Here is a 25,097-nt window from a genome sequence, read left to right on the forward strand (position 1 = left end):
GTTGGTGGGGTTGTAGATTTTGAAGTTGGGGTTGGCTCTTTGGTTGTAGTAGTAGTAGGTTCAGTTGGTGGGGTTGTAGATTTTGTGGTTGTAGTTGGCTCCTCAGTTGTTGTAGTAGTAGAAGGTTCAGTTGGTGGGGTTGTAGATTTTGTTGTTGTGGTTGGCTCTTCAGTTGTTGTAGTAGTAGGTTTGGTTGGTGGGGTTGTAGATTTTGTGGTTGTAGTTGGCTCTTCAGTTGTAGTAGTAGTAGGTTCAGTTGGTGGGGTTGTATATTTTGTGGTTGTAGTTGGCTCTTTAGTTGTAGTAGTAGTAGGTTCAGTTGGTGGGGTTGTAGATTTTGTTGTTGTGGTTGGCTCTTTAGTTGTAGTAGTAGAAGGTTCAGTTGGTGGGGTTGTAAATGTTGTAGTTGGTTGTGGTTTTTCAGTTGTTGTGGGAGGTGTAGTCAATGGAGTTGAATGGGTTGTGGTTGGACATATCTCTACCTCACAACATACTCTGATTTTATAGTTGAAACACTTAAATGGAGGTCTGATCTGATCCTCTTTTTTACATATTAAACCATATCCCACATCACAAGTAACAACCTGGCCAGTTTGACTCACAAAATCATTGAAGCCTATGCCAGGATTATCTGTTGATCTACAATCAATTTCTGTGGGATTTTCACACATTTGTTTACCGCTATTCATGATGTTCTCATATGTTTCCCAGTCACTTTGATCCTTTCCTGGTTTATACACATCATACCACTCTGACCAGTCACATGTTATTAAACATGGTGTTGTAGGTTTTATGGTTGTGGTTGGCTCTTGAGTTGTAGTGGTAGTAGGTTTAGTGGGTGGGTTTGTAGATTGAGTGGTTGTGGTTGGCTCTTTAGTTGTGGTAGGTTCAGTTGGTAGGGTTGTAGATTTTGTGGTTGTGGTTGGCTCTTTAGTTGTGGTAGTAGTAGGTTCGGTTGGTGGGGTTGTATATTTTGTCGTTGTAGTTGGCCTCTCTGTTGTTGTAGTAGGAGGTTCAGTTGGTGGGGTTGTAGATTGTGTGGTTGTGGTTGGCTCTTTGGTTGTGGTAGTAGTAGGTTCAGTTGGTGGGGTTGTAGATTTTATGGTTGTGGTTGGCTCTTCAGTTGTTGTAGTAGTAGGTTCAGTTGGTGTTGTTACGCGTGTAGTAGTGGCAATAGTTGTTGTTGGGACAGTTGTACTAGGGCAAGGTTTATTTTCATGTATCACTGTTGAATTCCTGCATATTGCATAGTAGCACATTCCCAAATTGTCAGTTACATTGTAAATAACTTGATCTTCCTCGTATCTAGTGTTGTTGTAAAAGCAACCTGAACATTCTTCCACACACATCCCGGTCTCTTCATCAAATATGGGTTTATCTTCAGGGCATACAGGGTAACAGCCTGTACAGATCACAGAATGACAACATAATATATTTTTAACAGTAAAAGCATTGTTGTTCATATGGATTTATTTAATGTTGGAGACTGAATCTGGTCGGATGGCCTTTAAATCTCTTTTTTTATGTTGACACATAAAGCAGGCCAAAGTGGTTTTAACCAGCACATTAATCAGCGGTAAGGTGAGACATTGTGAGTTAATCTCTTACCTTCCAGGTTGGGTAAAGGTTTGCTACATTTTTCTTCTGGATTCAAACAGGTCTTGTAGCAGGGTTTGTGGCAAGGGTTGTAGTGCCATTTGCATTCATCTGGGCTGTTGTAGTAATCACAAAAGACAGCTAGGAAGAAAACATGCAAGGTAGTTTATGCTTTAAATAAATTAAACATAGATCTATCATTCCATGAAAGAGACCTCAAACTTCAACGCCTCCTGCTACATTATCACATTATACTGTATTTCTTTTAGACTTGAGGATTGCATTTAGTTTTATATAAACTTTGGAAGTTATCACTCATCAAAGGCATTGTGTACTGTAAATAAATCATTGCAGTCTTTAAAAATATACTCTTCTTAAAATACGCACAGATGCCAATACAGTCCCTGTAACATACTCTTATCATAGCTTTGTGCTCATTCAGATATTATACATATAATACTACAAATAATCAGATTGGTACATTTAATGTCCTGGCCGTAAATAAATAAACAGCGAACCCTACTCATATATGCAAACTTGACTTTCTAAATTTCTAAATCTCTAAATGCTTGGGTCATAAGCATTTTGGGATCTAAAAACAGAGCACCAGAAAAGGCTGAAAAACTTCAGTTTATTCTGAAGGTAAAATAGTTGTTTACTTACGACAGATTTCTGGAGTTCTCCATGCAACACAGACAGAAGCCTCATTACAAGCTTGAGCGTAAGCTGCAACTGCTGAGCAGAAACACTCGCAGTCTCCTCCAGAGTCACAGGCACATGAGTCTCTTACACAGTTGTCATAAAATGGAAGGGGGGCTACCTGTTCAGTTATCGATGTACATGGTAGATTTTTAAAAACATTCATTTTTTTCTACCGTAAAACTTTTAAAATAATAATAAATTAGAAACAAATGTATCATTACCTTATTGTGGCACTCTTTGAATGTTTTTCCAATTATAATGCTGCACATCTTTTGTGCCCAGTGAAGTCGATTGGGTCTTGCTCCACAAGGGTCAGCATTAATTTCCACATCTGGGCACTCGCTTGACACTTTCCAGCTGTTTGCAAATTCTAACGGATTGCTCACTACCAGCTGACCCTGAGTGGTGAAGTCATTCTGTCCATCACCATCAAAATTTCCACACAGGCCGCATACCTCTCCCTGTATAGCCAAACAAATGGAGTCAGTGACTTATTTTACATAACGACAATACTCTTAAGTGTTATGAGAAACACATTTTATTGGCATTTTAATCCATACATCATGTTGAAAAATAATGTATTCACCTCATATGTTATGAATAAATAATATTTCACCAATTTAAATATACTGTAAATCAATACCATGGTTGTCTCAAAGCTTTAAAGTGGTGTAAGAAAAAGACGCAAAGAGAGATAGAATACAGATGACATAAATAGAACATAATTTTAAAACTCTAGATCTATTTTATTACTGTAACAGTCGTCATCCTTTAAACAATGAATGTGACTCACGCTGTGCTGTGGTTCCAGGATGATGCGAACAGTTGTTTTGCCATCCCACATCACCGTCAGACCAATGGCAGATTCTACCACCACATACAAGCCAACCTTCCTTATTCTGTACAGAATCTCCGCACCATGTCCCAGTTCCACCTCGTCATAACTACCCTTTGATAGTTTGATTTCCATTCGCTGTAATGTTAAGGAGATTTTTGTTGCTTTCATTGTAACTTTAAAAACTGCAGTTTTAACATCTGCTATTTGATTGTGTTCAATATTTTAGGCACAGAATGCATATCAGGTGTTGATCTTACCCCAAGTTGGATTCTAACAGTTTTGGAGCATGTGGTGCCTGTAGATCCACACGGTACATTTTCTGTGATTACTCCAAAGTTGTCCTGTACTGTTTTATTGCCACATTTGTTCTTAAGAGAAAGAGAGAGAGAGAGAGAGAGAAAGAAATTAACTTAATATTTTGCATGTTACTATTATATTGAGACCGCTTGTCAAATCCAACTTCAGCTTAGCCTTTACTAGTCCACAATACTTTAAGATTGTTAAAGAAAAGCTAGAACATGAAATATAAGTGTAGTTGATACCCAGGATAGTAAGATCCTATAGTTATCGGCAGTTGTTATTAATATTTGTTTCTATGACAAGCAGTCATCTTAAAGCGCATCTAGGTAAACATACAAATTATTGACTGTCTTTCAACCCAAGTATCTAATTTAGCAAATAAGTTAGAATTGTATCAATGTCATGTCTGTGACTTTCAGAGATGAAACCTAATAGAACATTACAAGTGAAGCATAACTGTTGGCTTTGTCGGAAATCACTTCCTTTTTCCCAAACAGTGCACCATATTTACCGTCTGCCATTTTATTTGTCTGTCAGAGATCTTGATGCATAAATGACATAACAGCTAACAGTGAGGATGCAAAAAGATGACTAGTATGTAAACGATGTAATCTCAATTTACTGCTCACTATTGAATGAATGTCCATTATATAGGCAGCAGTGATTGAGTGGAAAAGGGCGTGGTTGCAGACACAGCCTGTCAATTGAATGATTTTGACATGCTTTGCTTACCTTAACAGCAACATAGGAACAATGTCCTTGAAAGCCATATGTTCGCTGATCGAATGTATTGTAGTGACCACTACCATAAATATTGCAAGTTTGTTGGCATTTATTCTTACTGCACTCCCAGCTTCCACTTTTGCAGGTACTAGAGCAGAAAAGGTCACATTTAACACAGTGTTTTGAATACAATACAATGATGTAACAAAAATTGCAAGAAAATATGATAATATTTATGCTGCAGTATATCATACGTCTGATTAAAAACAAGATCATACCAGATGTTGCACTGGTCAGGGATTTGCGATCCAGGGGCATACATATGCCCATCATGCTGACAAGGACATTCGTTTTCTTTCACACAGGAACCTTTGCCATCTTCTAGTAGGCCAGCTGGACACCGACAGCCAGATTCACACTCTGTGGACTCCTGGAATAAAAAGTTCACAGTGACAGAAAATGAGAAAACAATACTGACACTACTGTTCAATACTCTCTAGAAACTAATGTAACACAGTATAACTTTTTTTGCGTAACATTATGTTCATCAATAAATACGTATGATATCCAGTTGTTTGAGACTAAGAGCTTACACAATCATTGCTGTCCAGATTTAAACAAGTTCGAGTACAATGCAGTCCTAGCTCTCCGGTGCTTGCAGCGGAGCAGTTGAAAAACACTTTTGGAAAATGGCATGCTGTAACAGAAGAGAAAATGCTCAATATACATATTTAATATCAACCAGAATCAGTATCAACAAAGTGCTTGTGTTGTGGTAAAAAAAAAAAAACTCAGAACGTACTTGATGAGCGCACTCTCCAAGAATGGCAATGAAGCATTCCATTGGTACATACACTAGAAAGAGACACCAAAGATATGAGATTAATGTAACACAAAGGCACTTGAAAACTAACAATTAAGTTATGTATACTGCAGGAATTACAACCACGTTAAATCCTTAGTCTCGGATAAACCAAGTCACCACATTACAAACGCATTGGCTTACCAGTGCTCGTCTTTGATGTTGATGGACTTTCCTGACTTAATGTAGACTTCGTTAAAGTAGCAAGGACATTTTGCCATGGGGACACAGATTCCGTTTTCATTTAGGTAGAGACCCTCGGAGCAGGAGCAGCCATCCACAGGCAAGAAGTCAGAAGTGCAACTTGGCTGCATTGTGCCCAGTGATTTGCAAGTCAACTGGCATCTCTGATGCTTGTAAGAGAAGATCTGAGATGCTGGGCAGCTTTTTGTGTATTTATCTGTTTGGTGCACAATGAGAAGATAGCTACTTACTATAGCTTTAGGAATAACTAATGAAAGGAAAGATGTTCATCAAACTCCAGAAATTATCACTTAACTTTACCACAACATAATGAAAGAAATCCTTACCGCACACATTCTCTCTCCAGTCTGTCAAGATCTCTCCCTTTGATGCACAAGCCCGAACATAGGAGGAGAAGACGGCACACAGGCAGTCCTGACTCTTCTCACAGTTACAACTGGCATACGTACATCTCTGCAGATGACAGCAAATACTTTTAGTGAATTATAGTCTAATCAAAATGTGATTTGATGAAAGACAAACAGAAAAGTTTTTGTAGTACCTTGTAGTACATCTCAGGATCTACCACCGAATGGCATTGTGCAAATGTACTGTCTGGACTCAGCAGCAAAGCGCACCAGTGTTTAGCGTACCATTCTGGAGAAACAATATGTGTTTATTTTTATTGTTAACAATTGTGTTAAACTGTCTAATTGCCTAAAACACAACATACTTGCAGACTAGAAACAAATGTTTAAAGCTAAGCATCAATCTAAGAAATGCATAGGAAAAAAAACACACAAGATCAACATTTACATAAAAATAAACCAGTTATTTTTCTTTTTTTTTACCATTTTCCACACTAAGGGAACAGGGGTCCTCAAGTCTTTCCTCTCTGTCTGGGCACATTAGGTTAGCCTTCCATGAGTTACTAAAGGTTGCTGCTGTTCCCTCCACCATCCCCTGAGGAGTCTTCATGTCATCTGACAGGACCATGTTGTAGTTCCCACATAAGCCTTAAGAAATCAAATATTAAAGTATTGAAGAAGAATTTTATTAGCACTTATAGACAAATAACAAACAATTGGCTGAAACTACAAATACAAAAAATTGAAGGTGCCAATCACTGTAATGAGATGATAGGATTAGGAATTTGGTTAATTTACTTAAATTAAGATAAAACAAATGAGAAAAAGTAGACATTGTCACTGTGAATTGAGGGTTTGCAGTGTGGTATTATAATTGAGATTCCACAGTTTTAATCATGTAAAGAGCAAAAGAGGGTCGGAGATACAAGGGTTGTACATTACTGCATACCCACCCACAATTTACATGATTTACTCATGTACTCATCTATTTTATGTAGTTTTTTTTGTTTAAAGGGATTCTGGGGTGGTGGGAAGACAGTGAGGGAAAAGGCCAGGGATTTTGAATTTTTCTTTTGTTATTGATGTAAACAAATACAATAATGCACAGTATTATTGTTGTGGGTGCTTCATGTATTTATTATACAACAAAATTTCCCCATCGTGGGATGAATAAAGTATAATTTATTGTAAACGCGCCGTATTCTGACATACGTTTTGATAATGCCAATGTTTTATGTTATGATAAATGGGAAACTTACCACGTGTCTTTGCTCTGTAGCTTTGTTCCAGGCTGACATAGACTTGCATGATTGGCACATGCTGGATCTGAATTTGCAAACCAAAACTGGTCTGGAGCAAGATGTGAAAGGATGAAGCGTGAAATATGTTGATGTCACCTTTAGATCAAGAAAAATACAAAAAAGTCAGATAATTTGCTAATGTAAATAACAACAAACAAACAAACAAACAAATAAACAAATAAAACAACAAAGTTTCATCCGGAGTTTCCGACCCACCTGAGTGGTATGGCAAACTGATGGTCTGCATGTTCTGCTTCACTTTGCCATCGGAAGTGAACATTAATACCTGAATGTAAATGGGATCGATCATTTTAATGTTGCAGATATCAGTGTAGAACTATAAATTACCACAGCAAGGTCTTGACTATAACTTACATTGTTTCTGTCATTGTTCAGCAGGATTTTAAGGCTCTTTAAACAAGTGTCAAACTCTTGATTTGCACACGGTACCAACTGAACCAGGATTGTAAACTTTGGACTTGCATGATCCTGAAACATACAGAGTGGGTTAAATTAAACAGACAAAAAACAAGTTATAAATGTATACTGTATACATACGTATATATATATATATATATATATATATATATATATATATATATATTTTCAATATTCTGCCATTTAATTGTACAAAGCTATGGCTCATTCACCTTGCTTTCCACTTTGGCTAGGGTGTAGTAACAGTCTCCATGGAAGGTGAAGGTTTTTCCATCAAAGGTGGTTACATGTGAACCCTCTTCAACTGCACATGTAGCAGGTGTTTGGAGGCTCTCACAAGCCCATCTACCCTCAAAACATGTACTGAAACAACCCAACAAATTTAAGATAACAATAGAAATACACAATTAAGGAGATCAGACGACATATTATATGGTTGAAGTACTTGACATACCATTCCTCTCTGTCCTGTCGGTAGACCTCACCGGAGTTATAGATTTTGTTGTGTTTGCACTGACATTCAGATTGAGCAATACACCCTCTCATGGAAATATCATCAAACACAGTTCCTGAATAACACACATGTGACATGAACATTTACAGTCTGTGAAGATGAAATCTGAATGAATTTTTAAGGAAAATAAAACTGAAACTGCACTAACCAGTAGGACAGAAGCAACCGTCCATTTTGTGGTCCTCACACAGTGAACCAGTGTCCAGAAGTGTGCATGTATCCATGCAAGGAGAACCGCTCTCTTGATATACCATGTTGAATGGGCACTGTTTAGCTGTAAAGATATGGTACAGTTGAAATACATCAAGGTAGATGTGAGTTGATTTGAGTAATTCACTAGTGAATCATGGGTGTAACTCATTAGGTTTTTTTCTTAAGTGTAACAAAATGTTTTTGGCATGCTTATTTTACTTGTACTTGTGTTGTTTGAAAAACAATAATTTAGTTTTTTGCTACATTTTAAATCACACCAATTACAATTGAGGTTAGAAAAGTAGAAATATCTGGCCTTTCTTCCATGCAGCTTGTAAATGTCTTTTTTTTCCAAATAGAAATTAACGAATCATCTCATGCTAGAGAGCCGTGAGAAAATGTAATAACGTTCAGATGGAAACAAAAAGAACAATTCCAAAATATTGTCTTTTGACTAAGCTGATTTCAATGCATAAGTATGTTCTCCACCCCATGCTCTATAAAATATAGAACAGGAAACATTACCACAGAAAAAAAAACACAAAACATTACCACAGAACTGAGGTGTCCTCCAGTTGGGAGGCTGCCCTCCTGCATGAGAACACTGCCGAGAGAACTCAGACAGTGTGCTGCAGACACAGAAGTCATTTGTTTTGTTGGGGCAGCCACACATGTCCTGCACACAGGCCTGGATATAAGGTTCAGGGTTGATCACTTTGGTGCAGGAGCTCCAGGGCTCTGAATGCAGCATCTGGCTACAGGTGGTTTGCTAAAAGGAAAAGAGAGACAAAGTCACTCTGTTCCAACTTGTGTATTTGACCAACTATTGCTAACCCTAGGTTGATAATAAACTCACAAACTCCTTGCATGAATCCAGAACAGCCTCCAGTGATTCTTCTATCTCCTCATAGGGGTCCTCACAGTCATCATTTGGACGATGGACTTTGTGTTTGTTGCCAAACTCAACGGGGCCGATTATGCGGCCTACATTTGATGGTAATTAGCGTAAAATCAAAGAAACAGTATATAATTCTAGAAATGCATTAACACATGAAGTGAATAACCATATATACCTTTGTGAAGGAACTCATTCTGGACAGAAACACCATTGAAGTCTCCACAAAGTCCACAGGTACGATTTGCATAATCAGTATCCAGTGCCACCTAAGAGGTTATAACAAGTTGTTTTTTCTTCACAATTTAAATAACACTTAAACAAACGCTGGTGAATTGAAATTCCCTCATTAAATGATATTGATTAATTTTATGATTATGATATGATGTTTAATTTTACATTACTGCTACTGTCATATTTTTGTTGTCAAATATAACTCAATGAAGAAAGTTAATTGACTGAAAGACAGGTCTGTGTAATTGATTTCTTCCATTGAACCATAGGAATTTATTTAAATATAAAAAATAATATATAAATGACTGTGTCTCTGCATGGTCGGTCTGTCTGAAAAATGTGTTCCAAAGTCAGATCCAAAAAAGGAGACTTAACTTAATTGCTCATGTAATACAATAACATGTAGTGTATATGCCTTATACCAAATTTAAGGAAAGCAGTGTAGATATATTTCTTCCTGGTGTATCATACCATGACTGCATCGTCACCGTTCCACATTACAGTGATGCCGACTTTAGATTGGAGCTTGATGTAAACCGCATTTTGTTCCACTTGTACACCTGCATTGTAGTATGGCATTTTGACACTGAAAAACAGATTTGTCTTATTATAATGCACAAATATCATAGAAAAGAAAGGTTAAAAGTACAGTAGCTTACACAGGCAATATGGCTTTTTACTTACGGGACGTTATTCACAGTGACCATGTTCTTGGTGAGATAAAACAAAAGGTCATTGATGGTGACCACCACATGACTGACTGTAGGGTTTCCATCTTCGTCTTTCCTTTTCATGTGCACGGAGAACTCCTGGTAGGACTCGTGGCAGTCAGAGGCCAAGTTGTACTCACACATACCAGGGAACTGGTACACATCTCCATCAAATGTCTTGAAGTGCTCTCTGCCCCATGTGCTACAGATGCTGCTGACGTGGTTGCCAACTGGGTACGTTTTTAAGACAGTTTGAGTTACTAAATGCTATACAGACTGCTATTGGAGACATTTATGTACATTATTCATTTGTATGTATAAATAAAGCACAATGATCTATCCACACAGCTCTGAAAAACACTCCACAGCATCCCAAATAATCTAAGTCTTACCCAGTCTGGCTTGGACATCAATGACACTTGCAAAGGACAAGGCCAGGAAACACAACCATACGCATCTCCACCTCATCGTTGCCGCTGTGGGCTTTCTGTCACCAAAGGTAATAGTCGGACAGCACTTGACAGCCCTTTATATTACGATGCGCTTTTATTTTTGCTCACGCCTTTTGTCTGAGTAGGAACTGAAGATTTATTACGAAGGCATGGCAAACATGTGAACGGCTCTATGACGCCTTTCACAAGTCCAATATAATCTTTCCAAGATCCTTCTTATCACTTGATTGAACAAATATACTCTTCAATTAAGAATTTTTATTCCTGGGCAAGGCAAGGCAAGGCAGCTTTATTTGTAAAGCACATTTCAGCAACAGGGCAATTCAAAGTGCTTTACACAAAATCAGTTAAACAGATAAAACACAAGTACAAACAGTTAAAAATCATAAACATTAAAAACGCTAAAACACTTGAATAGACAGTTAAAAAATAGAAACATTAAGACAGATAAAACATAAGAATAAAAAATACAATGCAGCATAGGAAATTAAACATTAAAGAAATTAACAGTCATTTAAAGAAAGGCAGCATCAAAAAGAGGAATAGGCTGAAATAAAACAGTTTAAATTATAAAACTATGCTTTTATATTTCAGTTGCATGACTTTTGTTTCCAACATGAACTAACGCAATGCTTAATTAAACATATTTTTCAATAAACAGTCACTTCTGGATGGAATTTGTGATAAATCAGTGTCACCAAGATGAGGATACCATGCAGTGACTTTCAGTAAATTGTAACCTATTTAATTTAGTGATGAGAACATATAAGCCATGGTATCTTGATAGGAGAAGTATGTTATAGTATGATTAAACAGGAGATACAAATGTTGGTTTTATGTTGGTTTTGATATTGCCCAATGAGCACGCAGCATTGCCCAGGCTATAGATTCCTGATATATGTATGACTCCAGTGTTAATGCAAAATGACAAAACTTCATTTTCAGTAAGCATTACTATTGTGTATTTTAATAATAATGTTCATGATAGCAATAATAATTATATTAGATCAAATGAAAGTTTGACAATATGACATTTAGATTAGCTAAATACACTGAGACACTTAGAGCACCAAAGAAAGTATAGATCTCATGTGTAAGTATGACCTTAATGGAGGTGTCAACGTACAATGACCTTAAACCTTGACTGTGTGCTATAACAATGGTTTAAACAGAACCTGCGTCATCCTATCTGCCATCTGCTTACATTTGATAGGCCGGTGGATCTGCTATTACAACACAATTTGAACACAAAGTAAATAGTGTAGCCAAATCTAATGTAGCTACATTTCTCCAAAATGTAAATAGAAATGAAGGAAATGCATTTAATTTGTCAGTCTTAAAGAATACAAACAATGAAATCTGTGAGAACTGAGTGAAAACAAAATATTTCTTGTACAAGCTATAAACTTGAGTATTTTACAAATTGGGAAATGGTCTGTGGGAGGGGTGTGGAGGCAATCCAAGCCCACTATTCAGTATTTTGAGTATATTTAACTTTTGTTTGGTAAAACCATAAATTATGTTTAACCATTATAAAGCAATCGTTCATACTGTTTTATAATATTTTACTTTATTGTACTATATACTATAATGTTTACAGACTGAATAAATGATATTTCTTTAATTGGGATGAAGGACATGTTGAAATGTATTCATTTTGTATAGTTTAAAGTTACAGGAACAGCACAGTAAGAGACATTTCTGTAAGTGTGCCAATTAAATCATCTTGTCTTATTTTCAACTGATGTTCCTGGGCAGGTGTAATGGCAGCAAAAATGCATAAAATATAAAAAAAGCACAATTCAGGTTATTTGAATAACAGCGTGTGGACACACTCAATTGTCTTTCAACCCCAATTCAAAATTTAAAATTCACAATATGTGTTACAGTTTCTGATAAGTGTTGGCAGACTTTTTCTTTTTCTCTCACTAAAAAGTTGTACTATCCAACCCAGTCCTCATAGCTATTATCCAATCTACTCTTCCCACAAAGCTAGTGTATCTATCATTAAACTATTTAACATGACAAGTATATCAACTAAAATGTAGTATTACTGATTTATTAACGATTGTTTTCCAGAACTATTGCAAATTTAACACGGTTTGGTTGACATTCAACATTCCTTTACAGACATAGGATAAAAACTTAAATTGTAATCTATTATCTAGAAAATGTCAGAATACACTATAGGACACAATGAGGTGTCAAAGGAGGTGAATTATTCTTTTTTGATCAACTGCATTTCATAAACTTGAATATGAAAAAGAATACAGCTGTTAGACACTAACCTATTTGAATATTTGGTTTAATGTGGTAAGATGGCATACTGCATTATCTAAATTGCTTGGGTCATTTATGCACAGGATGTGCGACTGATTGTACTACATCCTTGATTACAGTCATCGTCTACCTGCTGTAGTAACTTAATACACAAGAAATTGGCATTATATCAAGTTGCAAGCTTTCCAAATCTTAGAAAAAGACTTAAGACAATAAGTTTCTGTTGCGTTTAAATCAATTAATTAAACACAATTAATACCCTATTGTTATTGTAGGTATTTTAACAGATTATTCAAAACCTTATTAATTACATCAGCTGTTGATCACACACATTCATACTTATCTTATCTGTGGATATATCTCAGAAACAAACATAAAGTTATTTAGTATGTTCTCAAACAAAAGCTCCTCCAAGAGCAAACAGGGCTTTGGACCACTCCTACACAAGGACAGCTGCATGATGAGGAAGACATATAGTTATTCCTGTATGACAACTTAAAGCAGTGTTGATAAAGGGTAGACACTACACTTACAACATTTTTGATTGGAGGACTATTCAAGATTGTAATCCACATTGAAACAACATTACATAATATGTAAACACTTTTCTATTTCCCATGAAACAGACTGAAATGATGCTTTAACTAGGCAGTGTGTCAGAATACAGCACATGCTTTAACATAACACAATATCAGAAAAGTAAACAAAAAGCTGAAGTATTTCTTAAACATTCATTTACATTTTTGAATATGTTTTTATTTCGAATTCAGGTAAGGGTTAAAGTTTTCCATGGACTTATATGTACAATTTTGTTTAAATTACAGAAAATATAACTCGTTAGTTAGTAATAGGTTTAGTCAGAGGAGATTTTTTAACCACAGGGAAAGATTAGTATGCTGTCTCCAATTATTTAGAGAGGCAAAGGTGTGAACAGGAAAGCAAGCTTTTCTGTTTGCAGAAAAAATATACCAAGACACAACTTGACGAAAGACAAAAGACGAAACCAAACAATGTCTACTAATACAGTGAAGAAACACTGCATTATTAGTTATGCAATCATTAACAGCTGATGCTAAAGTAATTATTAGGTCTACAATTAACAATTATTTTCATTATCAATTAATGTATTGATTACTTTATCAATTGCAAATTTGGTTTGTAAATGTCGCATAATGTCAAAAATGCCTTTACGTTCCCAGAGCTCATGGTGACATCTTTAAATGTCTTATTTTGTCCATTTACAGAAAAAAACCTAAAGAGATTCAGTTTATCAGAATCAGAGTACGAATACTTTACTGATCCCCTCAGGGAAATTGTTTAGTAGCAGTTACTCACAGTCAAATTCAAGGTAAAAAATAAGTAAGAAAAGAGCAAAGTCTATAAGAATATAAAGTAACAAAGCTACATAAGAAATTAAAAGTAGAAGTAAATTGAGGTTAGGTTAAAAGGTAAGATTATGTTGGAAGGATTATGTTTCTAAAACGATGGCCCAGCAGGGATCTGCTATGCCATGAACTACAACTGCTATTTCTAGTAATAGTTCCATTATCTTGATTGTTACTATTTACCACTGTTCATCACTCCACCAACCAACATCGTCAGACACCGGCCACCAAGAGCCTGGGTCTGTCCGAGGTGTGTCCCTAAAAGGAAGTTGTCCTCACCCCTTGAGGTTTCTGCCTAAAAGGAAGTTTGCTTTTGGGGGAATTATTGGATTGTTGGGTCTTTGTAAATTATAGATTGTGGTTTAGACCTGATCTGATCTGTTTTAGATCTGTAATGTTTTCTGAGATGACTTGAGTTAGGATTTGATACTATAAATTTGATATGAATTTAATTGCAGTGTCAACACAAATACAGTAAGAACTTAAATAAGTGCAGTATGAATATAGGTAGCAGCAGTGAATAAATAAGAGCTGTAACTTGAACTGTAACTGATAAATATTTTACCAAGTAATTAGTGTACATAATTTTCCAGGATATTGAGATGGAGTGGAAATACATGCTGTGAGTGACACTCTAAGCATGTAACACTCAGAGGGAGGAATTATATAGTTTGATGGGCACAGACAGGAATGACCTCCTGTGGCACTCCGTGGTGCATTGTGGGTGATCAGTGTGTTTACTATCATCAAAACTAAGGAAACCAACAATTGTTAAATGTATGAGGTGTGATTTGTTTTTTTGCTGGGAATTTGATTTTTTTTGCAGATTAAATTTATTTTAATAGACTAATTTATTAATTTAGTAATCATTCAGTAGGCTAGCTAGTTAAAAAAAAGATAAATATAGCCTGCATTTGATGCTCCATCCTCTTCCTGCTGAAAACGCCTCTGTTGTTCCACCTGCGCACTGCAGGTGGCGTCATTAGTTGGAACTAGAGGTGGTCTACTACAAGAAGAAGAATGGGCAGTGTGTACAACATCCGCGCATGCGCATCCAGTCACATCTAATTAATGGAGGCTGTTTGAAATGTCGTCTGGAAACTGTAGCTAATGTTACTGTGATAATTTTAAACCATGCGATGGTATTGCATTTAATATTTACCAGCCAGTTACGTTTGCAGAGAGCGGTCACTATGGGTGAGTTGACACGTAAGACGTAACCTTACTGTTTATGAGGAACAGTTTGATTACACCATCCGTTAATAGCGTAATCTGCCTCTAACGTAGCTAGATGGTTACCATGTTCATTAACTCAAGCGTATAACGTGAATCAGTCAATTGATGCTTTTATCTAAGAGTGTTTAATAGTCAGCAGAAATCATACAGTTGAGTCTTTTTTGTTGAAAGTTACTGCACGCCAAAATTAATGCTCAATGCTGCAGAGTTTTCTTTGATTGGCTTATACAGTAGAGAGCCGAACTCACTGTACGTGATAATAACACCGTCGTGTCATAATGAGGCTGGTCATTTTGCGGTATACTGAGTTACCTTCCTTACGTCTTAGTCCCTCCCACCGAGGAGGCATGGTAGAGACGCAAGGAAATCGCGAAAGAGGAAACGAGCAAATGTGATTTAGAGAGATGAAACGTAATTTCCTGGATGGATACAACAGCTGTTTTAGCAACTCCAGCTGCACGGCTTCTGGGACTCATGTGTGTCCTCGCCTATAGCTCCTTGATGATCCATGCTCTATGCTCGCTCCTCTGGGCAGAAAGAAGAGCTTTCAGACAGCCATCACAGAGGAGGGACAGAACAACTTCCGGTTCGACCGAGGAGTCAAGGAGCTATCAAATAAGTGACATGAGATGCACCTAAAGGGGTTGCATCTCATAACCCTTAAACTCCCTCCTCGAGTCCTCTACCTGCCTTCCTTCCTTGTGTCTTAGTCCCACTAAGATTCAATTCATCAGAGTTTAAAATTTCAACACAAAGATAGCGGAAGGAAACGGATGAAAAGCATGCATCCGGCACAATTTCTTGCCACAGGAGAAATCCCGGAAGTCTAAAGTCAAGGATATACACTACCCTGGAAATCCAGAGTTCTCGCAGAGCACAATTTGTATTGGCTCATCAGGTCCCTCTGGCAGTCAGTAATGATGCTCATTAACTATGCACTTGTAGCCGAACTGCACCAATCACATCGGTGAATCTGATATAGGTGGGCCAGAGGTGAGCTAATCAGATGATGACAGTGCTGCGAAGACACACCAAAAAAAACAACAACATTGTAAGATGGCTATGGATGAACACCAGTTGTTTGAAATGGCTCTGGACGCTACAATGAAGAAGTTTGACTTGGCTTTTTATCTAAAAGAGGAACAGAAGATGGCGCTTCAATCGTTCCTTTTGCAAGAAGGCCTTTTTTTGCAGTTTTGACAACCAGATACAGCAAGAGTTTAATCTACCAGTTAGCTCCACTGGTAGCTAACCGTATGGTAATCTTGATGCGTCACCCCGTGTATTGTTGTGATTAGTTGTAGGGTTATCCAATTGTGTGCAGCCGGATTCACAAATGCATGCCTGGTGCCGCATTTCAAGATGGGCCATTTTCATTACTGAGTGCCAGACCCGTAATCTTTCAGATTTAGGTCGGGATTTCCTGGCTTGATGTAGACTACTTATTTGATTACTCCTTGCTCCTTGGTCCATGGCTAAACCAGAAGTTGTTCTGGCCCTCCTCCATGAAGGCAGTCTCAAAGCCCTTATTTCTACCCCGGGACCGAGCATTGAGGAGCAATAGGCGAGGATCCACGAGAGCAGCCTTCCTCAAACCTGTGCAGCCAAAAGCTTGTGCTAACTCCGCCCATACAACTGCCAAATTCATGTGTTGCTTAATCCCTCTAAAACTTTTAAATAAAATTCTAAAAAATGTGCTTGTTTCCCCTCTCCACCCATGATTTTCTCTGTTCTCTCCCACATTGACAATGCTTTATTTATGGGATTGCTACGGTGCCTCCGGAAGATCCTCCGGATGTCTTTCATTTTCAGCAGGCTGTCCCTCACCTTCCACTTTCTTTGTGTTGGCATATAAACTCTGTTTGATTTATGAGGACTATGACTAACTGCTCCTCTCTGCAGGGTAAATCCAGACAGCTAGCTAGACTGTCTGTCCAATCTGAGTTTTCTGTTGCACGACTAAAACAACTTAAGGTTCGACCCAGGAGTCAAGACGATTGTGATTGGTTTAAAGAAATGCCAATAAACCAGAGAACGTATTGGATTAAGAGCTTTGAGAAGACCTTCACGAAGGCCAGAACAACTTCTGGTTCAAAGGAGCGAAGAAGTACCAAATAAGGGGAGTGAGATTAAGCCTGGATGTCTGTTTTTGCTGGCCCAGTGAACTTGACATTAATTGCCAAATCCTCCCCCTCCAATACTTCCGTAAAGAAATCCTTCTCATTGGTGATTTAATGCCCCCTGAGCTATTAACTGCCTCTGTGAGAACCTCATGGTGTAGTATATAACTAAACTCTAATCTGTGCCACTGTTTGTTTCCCCAGACAACAGTGTTGATGCTGCTGAGGAAGTGGAGACTGAGAGATCCTCATCTCCAACTGGACTACAGTCTCCTATAATGGACCGAAACCCATCACCTCCCCCAGACGCAGATGATGGAGAAGAAGACGGAGATTTGGATGCCATTGGAGACACCGTTTACAGCAAGCACTGGCTTTTCAGCACCCTGACTCGTCTCATCCATGTAGGGTGTCTGTTATTAGTAATGTCAAATTTGAGTTATAGTATTGTTTTAGGAAGCACTGTTTCAATCACAGATGCACTGGAGATCAAGCAGTGAGCTGCATTTATTTTTGTGTCCTATTTAACAGTAGCTTTTTCCGATCAGCTAATTTAGAGACCACTAATCAAGTTATTTTAAATGAAAAGGTTCTTTCGAATTTATAGGAGCGTCTATATTCTTTACTGTATCACTCATTGTTTCTATGTGCTGTCACTCTCTGCAGCACATTGTCCAATGTACCTAACAGTTGGAATTTAATTGTAAAATGGTCCTGTCTTGCAGATGGTGACAGAGCATTCGGAGGTGGAATCTGAAGGTCAAATGCAGCTCCCTGATGATGATGAGGAAAATCTATGTAGAGTCTGGGATATGGCAATGGATAAGGTACAATTATTTATCTGTGTCCCATAGGATTTGAATTCTCTGACTGGTCGGCAGTGTTGTAGTCAAGACCACCTAAAACGAGACAAAGTCATCACCAAGATCAAACTGTATCGAGGCCGAGACCAGACCAGTGCAAGTCCCAGACCGCCTGCCATGATAAAACGTGAAAAAAATGAAGATTTATCTTCATTCACCTCTTTTATTGCCATAGGTGTATCATGAGAAATGCCTTGAAAAAAAAAAAAATCAAAAGGAAGTTGTGGTCTTAAAAATTTAAATCAAAGCCCTCTTCATTTGAGACCGATACAAGACCAAGTTAAGGTGCTGTTGATTCTGAGACAAGAACAAAACTTCCAAATGTCTCTGACTCTACAACACCTGCACCACCTGATAATGTTGTAGTTTCTGGACTGTTTTTCAATTACCCACCACGCACCATGGCCCTATGTATATTTTTATTATCTGTATTTATATTTTTCCACTACAAGTACTTACTTTTTCAATATTATTCATATAATGGTTACACTTCAATATTATTTATATTATGGTTACTTTTGCTATATTATTAATTACATATTTAATTTAATTTCATGTCACTTACTTACATTGCAATATTTTTTTGTACTATGGCCACCTCACTTTACTTTACAATACCTTTTATTTATGTCACTTTACATTCATTCAGTATTTTTTGCACATTGTCTGTTGTTTGCTAGTTTGTTGGTTTGCTTTTTACTGTGGAAAACCGCTGCTGTAACAAGTGAATTTCCCCTTTGTGGGTTGAATGAATATTATCTATCTATCTATGTGGTCTTGAGCCCAAGACCGATCTTCAACCAGGCTTTTCAGGGTTTTATTTGCCACCCTGTTATGCTGCCTCTTTTTTACTTGTTAAAGGAGAATTTGTGTTATGTTATGTTTGGAAAACCTTTACAGAAACAACATCAGAAAAATGGAAATTAAACATGATCAATGCCACAGAAATACTACTGTGATCAGCAAATTCACAATATTTAATAACGCATTAATAAATATGCAGCTGGTGTCTTCGTGTCACCCATTCCTACACCATTATTTATAACTCAAAACGTATACTCAGATGGCAGTCTTCCTCTACTAAAACTAATGTAGTCTAATAGTCCTGCAAAAAATCCTCCACGAATGTTCACTCTTTTTAGAGAGGGGTTGATTTAGCTTAATGTTTATTGAAGGATGTGGTTTTTGGGGTAACTGTAGTCTACTGGAAGGTGTTTCTCTAGTTGAGACCTACCCTCATTGACATAAACGGGCTGGACAAAATAATTGAAACATCTCTCAGTATAATGCAATAAAATTCAACATTTCTCTTAAAATGTTAGTAAGACTGGAACTTCCGTAATTACATGTTTAAATATTTAGTAATGACTGTTTTTTGTTCCAACTATGTGTAGGATGTCGCTGGTTTTCTGCAGGAATTTAAAGCTACAGATATCCTTCTTGGGGTGATTGCCAAATCTCGTAGTCCACGTCTCACAGTGAGTGAAACCCTTTCCAGTGCATACGTTCTACATAATCATATGTAATGTACCGGATTTTTATTTTTGACGCTGTATTTCTGGGCTTTTATAATTCCCATGACAGGTCATATATTTTTATTTTGCTCCTCTAGGAAATCTGTGTGGGAATCCTCGGGAATATTGCTTGCTTTCCTGACACTTGTCTGACTCTTAGCCAAAATAAAGACTTAAGGTGGGTAAAAGCCATCATCTGTGACTTGTAATAGATTTTGTATACTATTCTAATAAATGCAACTCCCTGTGTGTCCACAGTGCTGTGCTGTTGCTTTTGCTTGGAGATACAGATCCACCGACCCTTCTGGAAACAAGCAGGTGACATTTGCATCATCTGTAGACATGTGAGACAGAAAGACTGAGCGAGAAGTATTTATCCTTTCTGATGATGTTTGCAGATTGCTGCTGACCTGCGTCTCTCAGAAAGATGTCCGTTCCCTGTGGCTTCAGCGAATACATCAGCACACGTCTGTGCGGACCAACCTTCTTTTCATCATGTGCAGTTCTACCAACAGTACAGTGCTTTTACTCATTTCCTTTTAATAAGCTGACAACGTGTTAATTGTGTATGAAACAAATATGTTTGACATACCAAGATGACTTTCATTAAGTCAGAGTCTGTGTAAGTTGTTTATCTTAAATTTTCCCTGTGGAGTTTTTAACCTCTAGTTGCGCTGGAGGTAAACACTGCTGGATTGAAAATACTTATGCCATCAAATCAGCTTTGAAAGGGATTTTTGCCACTGTAATGCATTCAAGAATGCACACACTGCCTTTTGGGCGAGTAATATTGAATGTTAACAACTACTGTTTATAGGAAAACTATGCAGGGCTCCTACTTGTAACCAGATGTTTTCTTTAAAAAATGGCTATTACAATAATCCCCTGTGTGTTATACAGCTGACCTGCTTGAGAAGGTTGGAGAGTTGATTGACAAACTGTTTGACCTTGACGAAGAGCTGATGAAGAGTTGGATCACAGTTCAACCAAGTGCGGAGGAAGAGGAGGAGGATGACGAAAGACATCTGGATGTGGCTTTGTGTCTTATTGAGGCAGCCAAGCAGCTTAGGTGAGAATCTGAAATAGAAATTCTAGAGAATGTTTTAAAGTAGGCATTGACCGATTTTTAGTGCTGAAGCCAATTTTCTTTTTTTAATCAGCCTTAGCCAATGAGCGATACGGCCTGCCAATTTTCTTGAACCGATATTTGGAGCAAATAGTGCTTTTGCTCCCTCAATTTGCATCATAAAAATGTAAACCCTGCCCCACTGGATTTGTTTTGGGAAAAATGTCTTTAAAAATAATAAACACAAACACAGAACAGTGTCACTTCTGCAATCATCTTAAATTCATATAACCCAAATTATGTGAGCAATGTGCATCATATGAATAGGTGCACTGCGTATGGCTAACTGCGAGGGTAAAAGGCTTTCATCAACATCTACAACACAGCCTTGATGATGCATTGCTTCCTGACAGATATAATCAGGTCATCACAAAATGTCCTTTGTCAACACATTTAAATAATTTAAGAAAACGATAAACCTAAAAAGTAACCATTGAAATAAAGTGCTTGATTTGGAATTTAAGTCATGGTGCTAGAGGTGGAGGGGCAGTGCATGGTCTGCACGGAAACTGCAGCCTCTCCAGTAACACAGAGCTGCCAAAAAGCTGTGAAAATTGGCAAACGCAGCAGCCGCGTATCGGCCTATGCCCATACACGTAAAAATGCAAATATCGGCCCAATATATCACCCAGCCATAACATTGGTCCATCACTATTTTAAAGTGTTTTGTGTTTGCCAAAAACAAAATGAACAATTACTTCAGTCTTGATAAAATGCCCTCAGTTGCTATTTTTTCATACTTGTCTCTATTTAGTTGATGCACTTGTATTTTTGATAATAATACTGACGTTTCTATAAAACAATCTATTTATTGTTGGTCTGAGACAGCAGTAGGAGAGTTTAAGCTAAATACATGGTTATGATAGTGATGATTTTGTTGATATTCAACAGTATTTTATCACTTTCACAGATCAGAGAGTCCAAATGGCTTAGAGGTTTACCTCCACACCCTCCAACTCCTCACCACCATAGATGAGGGCATTCAGACTTTTGGTAAGAGAGATCAAAACCGTTTGCATCACGTCATAACCAAAGTTAAAGATGTTAAACATAGTTGTTAACGCAGTCAAATCTACCAGAAGACTGAAGTCACCTTTCGACAGACAAAGAATTTTAATTGTCTTCTAGCTGCCCCTGATGGACCTGGCAAAGCAGTGTGGGACTTTGTGTGTGACGTAGTGTGTGAGGACCTCTGTCAGCCAACTGATCTTCCAGTTGTCTTGCAAGAGCAGAAGACCATTTTGGTTCAGGCGTTTGCTGTGCTGCAGGCTCTTTATAGATACAAGGATCAGTGGCGCAGCAGGAGTGACACAAGTAAGTTTTTTAACAGAATGACATCGACCCTGAGATCTGCCTTTTGAATGCATGTAGTACGTGTAAGCATTGATGTTCGAAGATGTGTCCATTATTAGGAATTAATGGACGACAGGTTGCCTCCGCTGAAATCGATTAACTATCTGATAATGGACACCTCAAAGGGTATTAATCCGCATATTCCATGGTCTCTTGCTAAAGAACATGTTTTAAGACTATTCATTTATATTTTCATGCATTTGCAAAAGTCTAAAGTTTTTTCAAACAATAACTCAATTTTCCTGGTAACACCTGAGTGCTTAAGTAATACCCAGAACTGTCATTCTCATCCCATAAGGTTCTTATGCAATGCAGATGTTCACTGCTCCAGTAAATAGAACAGACCTTAGATAGGACCTGGCAACAGGAGATATTTCTAGTCCTCTCAGCTCATACAGTAGAACCCTTTGGCTCAGCTAACATTAGCTAATGTCAAGCTTGCACGATTCAGAGTCAATAACATTGCGTACAGTTGAAGACAATTTGTTAAGAACAAGACATGATAGCTATCCAGCCATGCCATTTTTTCCACATCAGTATCAAGACTTTCAGATGATATTCCAAATGTACTGTCGACCGCGGCCTGCAGTAGCGAGCTGAATCACAAACGGGATGTGAGATGATCGTTGTTAAACAAAGTCAGTTCAGAGAGGAAGTGCAATTTACTTCTTGCAGATCGTGTGTTAGCGCCATTAGCGTGGTGTTTAGAGGATGTGGAACTGAAGGACTACACTCAGTGTTGGAAATAAGATATTCCGATTTTCTTTTTCCTTTACTTTAGCGCATTCATTTAGAACAGTAAACAATCAGTTTATATAAATAGTTGCATATTGCAGGAACAAAATATATAATTACAATTTAAGCAAAGACTCTGTAGAGACAACATCCCCCATTTTAATATGCCCAGTTCTTACTCATGGTTTGATGCGTTTTGTCTTTTGCATACAGGTCTTCCCCTTATCGGAACCATTTTGCGGGTGCTTCAGTACCACAGTGAGGGCAAAGATGACGACACCAGCAAAGATGACACAAAAGATGAACAGCTCCAGACTCTAGCAGAGATCACAGCTGAGTTTCTAGCTGACATCTGCATTCAGATTTCCAAGGTAATAATACCAGAGAAACGCTTATCTAACTTTCCTGTTGGGTCAGATTGTTTACTGAGATTTTTTAATGCAAAAAAGGGGAATCAGTGCTTTTCTTTGTTCTTTGAAATGCCACTGAACTGTCTGTCTATCAATTTTTTTTGTTCTCCGTAGGACACCTTGGCAGATTTGGTGAAGAAAGGTTACCTTACAGAGAGGACTGCTCTCACGGCGGCAGGCAGTTTAGTTCTGAACTTTAAGACTTCAGTAAGTGCTTTCACCAAAATGCTTTAGGTAAAATAAAATATGTATTACATGCAAGTATGGAGCAACTATAATCCTTCTGTCTACTTGTTCTGTCTAATTCTCCTAACAGTTCCCACATAACAGTTTAAACGTCTAATGTCTAATTTACATGGTCATTGAATGTTATCTCTGTTAAAATGGTAAGCTGAAAAGATAAAGAAAGGTATTTTAAAATGTCACAAGTTTAAAAAAATGTTATAGACACAATGAGAAATGGATTTCTTGGTTAATAACACCTTGAATTTCTCTAATCGCCTTATCCTGTGCAAACCGCTGCCTGTGGTGCCATTGTTTCACAAAAGGAATTAGGATTTATTTTAGAGCCTGTGTCAGGTTAAGATGTGTGATGGACTGTGGCTACACACCACCAGCTCCAGTGGAAAATAAACATGTTTCCACCCCACCCTTCTTCCTCTTGTGCAGTTTCAACACCTGTACTCCATGCTGTCAGAGACTGATCCCCAAATGGCAGACATGGTGAGGAAACAGTTTCCTGTCTGAGGTGCCCAGCAGATCAGTGTTCAGCACTCATCCAGACTTTCACCACAGATTTTTATAGCAGCCTCTATTTCCCCTCCAAAGATCCTGCTTCAACTCACACTATTTAGATTTCCATTGGAAAGTGTGAAGGCTTCTAGGCCTATTAAGGCCCTTTGGTTGCTGGGATCTGGATTGGCTAATGAGGACTGATGATTGACATCTGAATCAACTCACATGTCTATAAATAGGATTGTTTGACTGATTGCATGTTTAAACAAACATATACGTGCAATCAGTAAATCAGAAATGTGTGTTATGTATGTATGTGTGTAGTGTATGTGTGTAGTGTCTATCTGTGCGTCTGTGCTAAAACGCAAAAGTAACTAAAACCAAACAAACCAAGCAACCTTAAGGAAGGAGAGAAAGGGCCAATGACTGCCCAAACAATCCTATTTATATATATTATACATATTTATATATGTGAGCAATCAGTTGATCAGGTGTCAATCATCAGTCCTCATTAGCCAATCCCCAGATCCCAGCAACCAAAGGCTCTTAATAGGCTTCGGAGCCTAAATGAGGATGTCACACTACCACAAGTGTGAAAAAAGACTGCATATTGTTTTTGTTTCGTATTTTGAGCCACACTTGGCGAAATTTATTTGTGATTCTGTTTTAAAGTTTGTTTTTGTTCTGTGAATGATATTTTTGTATTAAATAACTTTTAATAATATCTTTCCTCTAAGAGTTTGTGCCTATGCTTAAAAGATTTTACTCGTCATCATCTTGGCAATCAGCCATATATATACAGTGAGGAAAATAAGTATTTGAACCCCCCCCTACTTATTTGCAGCCGTATCATACAAATAAATAGTTAAAAAATCATACATTGTGATTTTGGGATTTGTTTTTTTATAGATTATGTCTCTCACAGTGGACATGCACCTATAATGACAATTTCAGACCCCTCCATGATTTCAAAGTGGGAGTACTTGCAATATAGCAGGGTTTTCAAATACTTATTTTCCTCACTGTGTATAT

The 25,097-nt window shown here is 37.6% G+C and overlaps 2 protein-coding genes across 2 annotated transcripts; one reads left to right on the forward strand and one right to left on the reverse strand.

The window, feature by feature from the left end:
• Positions 1-420: 420 nt before the first annotated feature.
• On the reverse strand, positions 421-11,492 carry LOC117949064 (mucin-2-like). The gene is given in 29 exon segments (XM_034879078.1): positions 421-482; positions 680-1,402; positions 1,609-1,737; positions 2,260-2,416; positions 2,520-2,759; positions 3,092-3,271; positions 3,394-3,504; positions 4,169-4,307; positions 4,438-4,589; positions 4,753-4,856; positions 4,962-5,014; positions 5,166-5,421; positions 5,552-5,678; positions 5,767-5,861; positions 6,056-6,220; positions 6,832-6,969; positions 7,090-7,159; positions 7,249-7,362; positions 7,524-7,674; positions 7,766-7,880; positions 7,974-8,099; positions 8,570-8,786; positions 8,874-9,001; positions 9,091-9,181; positions 9,618-9,732; positions 9,831-10,086; positions 10,249-10,297; positions 10,299-10,343; positions 11,484-11,492. Coding segments are annotated over 29 exon segments (4,317 nt in total).
• Positions 11,493-14,986: 3,494 nt separating this feature from the next.
• On the forward strand, positions 14,987-24,793 carry saal1 (serum amyloid A-like 1). The gene is made up of 14 exons (XM_034880345.1): positions 14,987-15,170; positions 17,534-17,733; positions 18,055-18,156; positions 19,587-19,670; positions 19,805-19,884; positions 19,965-20,024; positions 20,105-20,220; positions 20,607-20,775; positions 21,743-21,825; positions 21,961-22,146; positions 23,134-23,291; positions 23,445-23,537; positions 24,000-24,198; positions 24,619-24,793. Exons 1-13 carry the CDS (start codon positions 15,020-15,022, stop codon positions 24,075-24,077), a joined length of 1,560 nt encoding a protein of 519 aa, XP_034736236.1. The 5' UTR covers positions 14,987-15,019; the 3' UTR covers positions 24,078-24,198; positions 24,619-24,793.
• Positions 24,794-25,097: the final 304 nt, after the last annotated feature.

Source organism: Etheostoma cragini, chromosome 8 (genome assembly GCF_013103735.1).
Source record: "Etheostoma cragini isolate CJK2018 chromosome 8, CSU_Ecrag_1.0, whole genome shotgun sequence".
NCBI classification, from domain to species: Eukaryota; Metazoa; Chordata; class Actinopteri; order Perciformes; family Percidae; genus Etheostoma; species Etheostoma cragini.

What these genes read in the sequence shown, in the direction of transcription:
- saal1 (XM_034880345.1), top strand. Translation starts at nt 15,020, where the DNA reads ATGCGCATCCAGTCACATCTAATTAATGGAGGCTGTTTGAAATGTCGT. An exon ending in CCCTGACTCGTCTCATCCAT is followed by an intron (nt 17,734 to 18,054) that starts GTAGGGTGTCTG and finishes CCTGTCTTGCAG; the next exon opens with ATGGTGACAGAGCATTCGGA. An exon ending in ACCCTTCTGGAAACAAGCAG is followed by an intron (nt 20,025 to 20,104) that starts GTGACATTTGCA and finishes TGATGTTTGCAG; the next exon opens with ATTGCTGCTGACCTGCGTCT.